The 10,929-nt window shown below is 36.4% G+C and overlaps 1 protein-coding gene across 1 annotated transcript in view; it reads right to left on the bottom strand.

Annotated features, from left to right (window-relative positions):
- Positions 1–4,627: 4,627 nt before the first annotated feature.
- LOC110449508 (sodium- and chloride-dependent glycine transporter 1-like) overlaps positions 4,628–10,929 on the bottom strand; it is a 14,105-nt gene continuing 7,803 nt past the window's right edge. Inside the window, exons 4-7 of the mRNA XM_021496421.1 lie at positions 10,190–10,302; positions 8,461–8,592; positions 6,495–6,594; positions 4,628–4,749 (exon numbers count right to left, since the gene is read on the bottom strand). Of these exons, the coding sequence (XP_021352096.1) occupies positions 4,628–4,749; positions 6,495–6,594; positions 8,461–8,592; positions 10,190–10,302 (467 nt within the window). The remainder of the gene's footprint in view (positions 4,750–6,494; positions 6,595–8,460; positions 8,593–10,189; positions 10,303–10,929) is intronic.

Below are 10,929 nucleotides of genomic sequence, written 5' to 3'. Positions count from 1 at the left end.
TTGCCACCCTTCGTAAGCTCAAACTCATCTTAAAAAGAAACAACTTAGAGAAGTTATTTTTAATCTATATTAGACCACTTCTTGAATATGCATGCGAGGTTTGGGGCAACTGCGGTGTAACTAATTCCCTAATACTGGAGAAAATTCAACTAGAAACTGCTAGAATTGTCACTGGAATGCCCATTTACACGAAAAAAGAATTTGTATATCAGGAAACTGGCTGGTTACACCTCGCCAAAAGAAGAGATGCTCGGAAACTTTCTCTATTTTATTCTATTGTTAACAATATGGCACCAAATTTCTTATTGACATGTTGCCAGATTATGTTGGAATTATAGTCCCATATAGTTTATAGTTTACGAGGAGCTCATCTGCTGAGAGAACAACAGTTTCGTTTACGCTCGTCAAAAATTCTTTCTTTCCCTCTGCCCTCTGCAACGAATCTCTGGAACAACCTGAAAAACGATATCAGAAATTCACCCTCATTAAATTCGTTTAAGTCAAATGTTAAAAAGTCCTTGTTGGTGAACATTAATTCAAGTAAGAAATTTGTTAATTATGGATCTAGGAAATTAAATATTCTTCACTGTCGCCTAAGAAACCGAGCAAGCTCACTCAACTATGATCTTTTTATAGCCAACTTAAGGGATAAGGGATTCAGCAGAGTGTAGATGTGGGCATCCCTGTGAAGATTCTTATCTTTTTTTTTACTTTTTTGTCCCCTATATCAGAACTTACGTAGAATATTATATACAGATCTAGCATGGTACGATGGTGTTCTTGATGTAAACTTACTCTGTAATGGTGACGATAGTGTTTCCTCAGATGATAACAATAAAATTGCCAAATCAGTACAAAACTTTCTAGGTAGGTCGGGAAGATTTGATTAATTCTCTGTTTCTCTATTCATACCCCGTCATCCTCCTTTCTCTCTCCCACTATCCTTCTATCACCCCCCCCCCCCCCCCCCCCACTCCATTTCACTGGAATATGTTTCATCAATTTGTTATGTTTCTTAATGTATATTATCTTCCATGCCATCACGTGCCCTCAATTGTAAATATGTTATGTATGTTATTCGGAGCAGTCATCTATAAGTTGGAAAAACTTACTGACTTATCCTATTGTCATATTATATGTCAATAACCTATGTTTAAACTAACCCTTCCTATTAAATCTTCTGCCCAAAAGGGAAAAACCCACAATCTATTTTTGATTTGGTTCCGTAGTTCCTAAATGCTGGAAATACAGTGTCGTTACGACACAAGCTGGATTTGAAGAGAGCAAACACTTCAATATAACAACAGCGGATGAACACCCGAAAACTTGCAAGTTCATGATCGGGTGATTTGCGTTGTGAGACTAACGCTCAGAATGTCGTCATCCATCATCTTATATTAAAACGGAAAGGGAAATAGTTAATTTGTAAAGTAAGTTCCACGAAAAGTACTGTATGCTAGTGTCAATGGCAATTCAGTGCCGTTGTTTAACAGTGTTTCCTGAAAGCACATCTCTGTCTACCAGTTAGAATCGCTCGGTATTTGACCAATCAAGGGACTCCATCCGATGAGCACTATCGATAGACCCCAGGTGCCTGTCAATATCGTGCTTTAATATCGAATTCAAGTTAAATCAAAGATAAAATATCAATATATATAAATTGATTGTGTTAGTACGTATACACATATTTGGTTTTGCTTCTGAATGGAAGCTTTTTAAGTTTCATATTTAATTAATGATAATCATTTCAACCTTATAACTCCTAACTTTGATTTGGAATCAGTGACAACGGCGGGATAAACCACCGTGTTGGCACAAGTTGAAATAAAACACTGAACTTGTCTCACTGTTGAGTTTTTGTGTGTCTTTAATGTGTATGGAGTATAACAAATGAATTGAACCAAATGGCATGATTGAAAAATTACACAGAGGAAAATCCACGCTTATATCTGGATTTTAATCTGAAATATTGACCGGTGGTCAACTGTTATTGTACCTTCAAATGGAATACTTTACTCTACATTTGTTAATCAATGTTGCATGAAGAAAACTGTATGTAAGTCCCCACATCAATACAGTGCCACAGTTTCAAAATGATTCTTAACAGATCCTCTCTGTCTACCAGTTAGATTGTAGAAGGCAATGTCCCTCCATGATCGCTCGGTATTTGACCAATCAAGGTACTCCATCCGATGAACACTATCGATAGGACCCCAGGCACCGCTCGGCTGTATGAGAGTTGTCCATCTCTGTGTTGAAGAAATAAATAGAATATATAGTCTACACAAGAAGATAACATGAATCGCAGGGACAACAAAATAAAATGCATCATTAATGTTTGCTTAGACATTGTAACACGGAGCATGCATCATTTAGAGACTGTGCATTTTAACACATTTCCCAATGTCGAAACTTTAAATATTTTCTGTATCGATTTTTTTTTTATAGAGGCGGCAACTGCACAGGTTTGAATCAGCTATTAGAAAAACGATGTAAAAAATGTACACATGGAAACATATAAGATACCTGAAGCTTATCTGAACCTGAATCAATTATTTAAATATGTATGTATATTATTAGTTATAAGCATGTAGGTGGTGGCCGATAGTACAATATAACTCATATAATAAAAAAAACATCTTTTATGTTAGTCTCCAAAATACATTTCTGCCCGAAGTATACAAAACTAACATAACTGGCATATTTATTATTTATATATACAGCGTTCTTACAGTTGACGGTTCCACTCAGGCAGTGTTTGCACTAGCAAATGAATAAAATGTGTCGATGGACACAGAACAAGAAGAAAGAAAATACTCAGGAAAGGAAAATTGAGGATTATTCTGTAAAGTTTGTGGTTTCTTGCTTTGTCGTTGGCCTAGTGAAAATTATTGAGGTCATGGTCGATCTGCTGTATCAATTGTGATACCAGCATCATTCTAAATTTAGTAGCTGCAAAGCATCCAAACAAAAAATAATACATTTAAGTACCTGTTTAAATGATCCAGACAGTTTAGTAAATCGCCAGACGATGTATAGAGGTATGGGGATGACCATCGAAAACGAAATCAGCCAACCAATGACGTGAGTGTACTCTGGAAAGACGTAGGAACCGTACTTTGGTGGCCGGTACGTAGCAAAGCTTGTTAGGAGCAGCAGCTGAAAGCCAATATAACAAGTCGTTCGAGGGTCATATATTGTAGCATTTATTTCCGTCATTCGTGAGTGTGATGGTACACATGTATGTCTGAGACATCCCCTTGTCGCTATAGTTTATCTAGATATTGGATCAGATTTGGTCGATTTGACTTGATAACCAGCGTATCTAATCCACTCGTGTACATGTAACATGTTGAAGGGAGAAGCTAGATGCATTTGAAATGAAAGGTTATGATACGGACAGCTATAATATAAATATTACATATAAGCTTAGCATTTTCCTTTAATAATAATAATAATAATATTATGCAGCATTTATATAGCGCCCTATATAATTTGTAAAATTACTCTAAGGCGCTTTACAACATATGGATAATAGTAATGGTTATAATTGTGAAAACAAACATCAAAGGCTTGCAATCATTTTCATACATTTAACAAGCAATGTGCACATAATTGAACAAATAAAAGGGTGGTATTTACATGACGTCTTTGCAAAGATTCTAAAATGCAGACGTGAAGAGGTGAGTTTTTATGTCCCTCTTGAACTTGGCCAGAGTATTCGACTTCCTAATAGCAGATGGTAAGCTATTCCACAACGTAGCCGAAACCCTCCCAAAGCATCTGTTTCCGTAGGTCACAGTACGAGATTTTGGGACACACAACAAAGATTCTGACTCCGACCGCAGTGATCTTGACGGCTGATACAGGGTAACAAGTTCCTGTAGGTACTGAGGAGCTGTTCCATTCAGTGCCTTGTATGTGTATACCAGAATTTTGTACTGCGACCTGTATCGTACAGGTAACCAGTGCAACGAATAAAGCGCAGGTGTGATGTGCTCTCTCTTTCGAGTACGAGTAACTAGCCGTGCTGCAGTGTTCTGAACCCTCTGCAGACGACTAGTTAGTTTGTCAGATATACCACAGAGCAGGGCGTTACCATAATCCAACCGAGAGGTAACAAGTGAATGCACCAAAATCTTGCATGCATCTGCAGTTAGAAACTGCCGAATACAGCCGATGTTCCTGATCTGGTAGTAACAGGATTTGGCAATCGCGTTCACTTGTTTCTCCATGTTCAGAGAACTGTCAAAGTATACCCCTAGTTTTTTAACAGCTGGAACAGTCTCAATAGTTCTGGCACCAACCTTGAGCTGGAGAGCCACTGTTTGCTGACACTTTGGGGAAAAGACGATTAGTTCCGTCTTTTCCTGATTAAGTTTAAGCATGTTGGCGTTCATCCAGATACCGACATCTGTCAGACAAGCTTCCAGACTTTCTGAGACTGTATTCCAACTGTCCTGTCATAAGACCATGTAATTTAAACTTTGGGCCAACAAGAGTTATAAGTATACGTTTAACATCTTGTTTAACAATCGCTATAGAAGAAACGATGTGGGTGGTTTTTTTTCATATGATTTTGAAAAACCAAATTTCATAACTCGATTATCATACGCATAAGATAGACTTATTCTATATTACTACTTACCAGGAAAAAGACAGGTGATATGTAAGCGGCTACCAGTCGGAACACGTGTGGCATTTTTCGTCCTATCATGTCTTTTAAACCAGAGTCAACACGATCACCTCCTGCAATAATTGTTCACCGATTAAAAAAAAAAACATTTAAGTGGTCGGGTGGCGCAGTGAACAGCGTACTTGCCTTTCACCAAAGCGACCTTGATTTTATCCGGGTTTTCTCGTTTCCCACCCACATTAAGATCTCACGAGCTCATATCCGAGCCAACAAGAGTGATCAATATAAGTTGAAATGACTTGTTTCATACTTGTTGTTAAAACAATAAAGTTTACAAAATAGAATATTTGACATTATATCTTAGTTGTTTTTTCCTCTTCATATCAAACCTAAATTCAATTAATAAATGAAAGAAACACAGTGATGCTTGGTTCATTGCTATATATTAACTATTTATCATAAGACTACCATGATGTACAGCGTAATAACTTTCCTTGGTTATCAGACCTAACTCGCAGTTGTTCATATGAGAGATAAATGCTATGCAGTGCTGCAGACGGACAGCTGAGATATGCAAATGTGTCGTTGGAGCTAGAGCTAGCACTACTTGTTCGGCGACTGCTTTCCTGTTCCTCGAAGACGGTTCCTAATTGTCTCCACGGACAACAAGATGCCTTTTCATGCAGTCTTTGAAGCGCAGTTTAGATATGCCAGAAAGGAAATCATACGAACCACAAGCCCAGTTCATCGGAGCTGACGTTTGGTTAGTATGGCGTCATCGCAGGGCACACCTTTCCAACTCCTACATGGGAGATTTTTTCACTCCACTTTATTCTAATAAGGTGCTGGAGCTGCAACATTGGCCATTGTTGCTGCCTGTTTATGTAGTGTCTGTACAAAGTGTATGTTTCGTCTGGGTAGAGAACACCTTGCAGTTGAAGCAAATTATTGTCTTGGCTGTCGTCACTTGCAAATGTGCTTGTGAAGGTAAGTAAAGTGATCAGCGTGGTTCAAACTGTTTGCATTCATGAGCATAATGGGAGGATCCGGATGTGGTTGACGTGGGATGTGGCACTGACGACGAAGCGGAAAGCTATTAGCCGATATATGACAACTTTCGGTACCACTGCGAGTTGAGAGATAAAACAGTTAGAGAACAAATCCTGTGCCAGAGGTCCCTTTGTGATTCGATCCGTGTGGAGTGCCTTACCAAAAAGATGTTCGTGAGTTTTTTTTCCTTTTCCAAAGCGTCTGATAGCAAGAGTCTCAAAGAATGAACAATTTAGAGCTCGTATCCCTAATAAATCAAACATGACAACCCCGAGGACCGGCTCCGAGATCATCAAATGATTTTAACATTAACATTGTATTTAGTTCCGACTTAGCCAATCGTATATAATGCCATGAAAAGTGACGTCATGCGTGATTCGCCAATCAAAATAATTAAGTTTTAGATTGTAACGTGATCTTGGGGCCTGATGTTTTCCAGCAAAAAATCCCTCTAAATTCAGAATATTTCTATTTACAGGCCACGTATATATTATCTATTAAATATGAAATTCAGCTAGTCGTTTTACATTTCAACAACATAACTGGTATTCAACACAAGTTTGTTTCATTCAAAAACTTTTAAAGATTTACGATATGAATACACCAGATAAGACGGAATGAAAGTATTCATTTTTCGTCAAAGTCATTCATAGTTAAATACTGGAAATAAGATTTCATGTGTGGTTCGCAAAATGTAAGTACAGGGAAAATCAAAATGGAATTGATTATATATATTCATGAATGAATCTATGTTCGCGTGTTTTATTGTGCATATAAAAGTTCACATTAACACTAATGCTATACTTACCATAAAACCACATTATGGCTATAACCTCTAGAAGGGCTATCACTACCACAGACCACGTTGGTAGATACCAGTCCACCAGCTGGAACATGTACGGTCCCGCCTAGGAATAAAAATGTATTTGTGTCAATTCGGACGTATTTGTACTAGTTCTAAAGTAGTTTAATAGAGTACACCATATATGTGTTTGGTAGTATTGGGTTTACTTCGACGCATCCGTCAATATTTACCACTTTCAGCTAGACTTAAATTTTTTCACGCATGTATTTTTCCCCACTTCATGTACAGTAGCACAGTATGGAGCGGATGCTCTTTAAATCTTCTACAAAAACTGTCAAAAGCGCAGAAACAAGCTGCAAGATTACTGTTGGATGCTCCATTTGATACACCATCAGTAGAAATGTTTTCTTCATTAGGGTGGTTACCAATTGGCAAATATTTGAAATTCAAAAGAGGTGTTATGGTGTACAAATGTATAAATAATCTAGTTCCAGGATATCTTTCTAATCAATTTAATTTGTCTAACAACAGATATACTAGATCAGCATCCCAAAACTCTGTCAAGGTACCCAAACACCGTACCACATTTTATTCCAAACACTTTTTGGTACAAGGGAGCCAGATTTGGAATAATTTACCGGTTGAAGTAAGACTCTCTTCCTCCTTGACAAAACTCAAACAAAATATGATTGGTAACATTAAGAATGCGGTTTAATTGTCTTTTATTTTTACTATTATACTTTTTAGATACAGCTTTGATTTGTTTTATTTTCGCTATATTAGCGTGTATTCTGTCAATTTTTAGCTTTTGCTACATTAGCATATATGTAAATTAGACAATTTGTCTTTTAATGAAAACCATAATGGGTTAAGCACGGAATATATTTCGTGCTTCTGTGATAATTTTATTGTAATTGTATTGAACGACCGTTTAAATTATGAAATAACTGTGATATGAATTGCTGTTTTAGTAGACCAACAATTATTTTATGTACATTTATTTGATGTGATACTACTTTGTCTTTTAACTAACCAATTTTACTAACAGAGGACCCTGTGGAAGATTAGCTTTGCTAAACAGGTTTTGTATCCTCAATAAATAAAGTTTATTATTATTATTATTATTATTATTTTGCACTAGACTGTAGAGTAATCTGTTAGCACTACGGACTTGCATATCTCACCTCCAAAATGATTAACTCTTTTGCATAGCTGACGCGTCTTTAAAATAGTTTAGAAATAACCAAAAATAAAAATCAATCATGTTTTCTGAATCAATGCCTATAAATGAATGGAACTGTTATAGTATCTTAATTATATTTAAAACCACCGTATTTTAAAATCGTGCTTAAAATTTATTAAATGTCTATTTGCGTGTTTATGAATGGCGCATATATTGAAATTTAAATCAACAATACATGTTTCTGCTATGATTATTTAAAAGCTGGCCATTGTTCGGTTCATATTGAAAACATATGTACCATTTAGACATATTATCACCCGATATACAGGTATTAAAATACATCTTGTAACAATTTATTCATATTTTTTTTTAATTTGTTGGGAAAATTAATCGAAACTTTGCATGGATACGCACTTGTTACAATATTGTAATATGTTGAACGCATCAATATTAATATAAATGTACGTGCAAATGAGTAAGCAATGATAATGATTATTTTAAAGAAAAAAACTACTTTGCATGATGAAATCAACAATTTTTGAAATTTGGAATAACAATGTACATGCCGATTAAAAATAGAGTATTAATGTAGTGAAGGCCATTTCTGCATAAAGTATTGAACTCCAGAGTACAAACATGCAAGTGTTCTTGTGATAAGTGTAATAAAACTTGAAGAATGATTTCGTGGAAACAAAGACATATTTGTCTGTATCTGTTTTATTGAATTGAAAATATCTGTAAAGAAAACAAGCATATAGAATATTACACCCAGTGAAGATGTTTTACCTGTGTACAAAAAGGGAGATTGAAGAGAAGCATGACAATGTTGACCAGTACCACCAGTAGTAGGTGGCCGTGTCGACCTAGTCTAGCACTGAATCCTTCCATGAATGACACCACCGTCTCGGTGCAAACCACCTACAAACATCGGTAACAAAATTATTTTCTAATATTAAACCAAAATACATTTCATAAATAAACTTGGTATTCAAAACCTTCTTGTCACCATATGTTATATATTATGTATGCTTCCATATATCATTTGACACTGAACAAGAGGCCCAGAGGGCCTGTATCTCTCAACTGGATATCCAAGAAATCATGGCAAAATATTCTCCAAATAAGATCCAAGGGAATGGGCCAGACCCCTAGGCCAATCCTTGTAGCATATCTGTATTAGATTTTTCATGCCGAGCAATTTTATGTATAGTTATTGGGTCAGGATCTCAACTGTGTCCAAGCTGTGACTCAGAAACTAGGTCCCTAGGTTTGTGGCAAGACCCCAGGATCAATTGTCATATCATGACTGCATTCGTCTCTTTATGCCCAGCATTTGTATATATACTTTTGGGTTGGGGATCTCAACCGTTTCAAAGTTGTGACCCATGTAAGTCTGCAAGGGTTGGGCAGACCCCAGGATTTGTATATAAAGTTTTGGGGTGGGGATCTATATAACCCATAAACTAAGTCCCTAGGGGTGGGGAAATACCCTAGGGCCCATTATGATTGTGTTTATCTCTTGATGCCCAGCAATACTATATATGGTTATGGGGTGGGGATCTCAACTGTTTCAAAGATACAACGATCCATAACGTACAATATTGACCCCACCCTACCACCTGACCCCTTGACCACAGGGCCATACATTTCATAAATTCAAAAGAGAGCTAGTTAATGATTATACTTAAATGCGCCATTACTCTCTGCTACTTGAAGGAGTAGAGAAGAAGATTTTAAAGATTACCCCATGTTTTACCTATTTGGCCCCGCCCCTCAGGCCCCTGGGGTTGCAGCCCCATAATTTCATAAAGTCAGATCCCCATGTCCTAGTGATGCTCCAAGTCGAATTTAGTCAAAATTGGCCCATTAGTTTTGAAGAAGAAAATTAAATGTATGAATACATAATTACATAACAAGCAAATATTGACCCCGCCCTACATCCTGACTCCTTGACCCCAGGGCCATAAAATTCATGAATTCAAAAGAGTGCTAGTTCGGGCCAGGTGAGCTAAAAACATCAAGAGTGAATTGGGAACTTTTTATCGGCATGTCTATAACTTATTTCTGAAAAGAAATACCTTACAAAACTTTAATGATTAAATGGTAAATATGAAATCAATAAATACAACCTAATAAACAACAGTGTTGTGAATTCAACAATCCAGCGGAGCCAGACCAGGATTCGAGGCCTGGACCTCAGTCTCATTAACAGGTCTCTCTTACAAACTGAGCTACATCCATCTTTGGTAGTACACTGGCAAAGTCGCGCAACAGTAATAGTTATATCGAAAACTTTATCAAAGAGAGGTTAATGTTTGTACAAAAAAAACTTGTTGTGCCATCAATAGGGCGGTTATCTTTAACAAGCCTTTATTACCATTTATCGACAGTACAAGCAATAGTCCATGTAACAACAATTTTACAAGAATAATAAACGTTATTTTGTATAAAAATTAAAGAAAGCAAATATTATAGCGTTTTATACAATGGTATGCAGTAATCATGTTTGTTATACCTGTGCGTCGAGTCCTACAATGGTGACCGCAAAGAAAAACACCACAGCCCAGATATAAGGCGCAGGAAGGTATGTCAATGCCCGAGTGTAGCCTACCAGGCCAATTGACATCCCTGAATGGAAACGTAGAACACGTGAAATGCAAGAATAACGACATAACATCAACTTTTCTTTGTATTTATTGTACGTATATGATAAACCTACTAACATGGATAACAATTTGAACTTTTCCTAGGATTAATATCCTAGTGCAATACGCATATACATATTTTCATTAGTTAAAAGTATTGTTAAGTAATATTTAGACAGTGACTTTGGCAGGAATGCCTCATTAACCAGTGTTAAAAGTGCGTTTCCTAAGTGATTTTCTAATTTGTGAGTTTGCGTTTTCGTATTTATTTTTTTCAAATTCGCTTTTATAAACGACTATCGGAATATATGTTTTCCATGTGAAGGTAAGTCTCGTGATATAAAAATATGTTAAATAGCATTACGACTTACTTTATTTTGAAAACAAATGTACGTCCTCTATATACGGTACGTGTATTTTTCGATACCTGGTCTTTCTCAGTATCTAAAATTCTTTTGGTCAATTTGTTTACCCTATTTACATTAAATATGTTTTACTATGAGATTCCGTCCTGGAACTATTACTCACATATAAAAGAATGAGTTTTCTGTGTAACGGAAAATTTAGCTGTTGATGCACATAAAATAAATCTCTCTGCATTGAAAAAAAA

Source organism: Mizuhopecten yessoensis, unplaced genomic scaffold (genome assembly GCF_002113885.1).
Source record: "Mizuhopecten yessoensis strain PY_sf001 unplaced genomic scaffold, ASM211388v2 scaffold465, whole genome shotgun sequence".
Lineage (NCBI taxonomy): Eukaryota > Metazoa > Mollusca > Bivalvia > Pectinida > Pectinidae > Mizuhopecten > Mizuhopecten yessoensis.
Note: the sequence above shows the minus strand (reverse complement) of the source record. Positions and strands in the feature narration are given on the sequence as shown.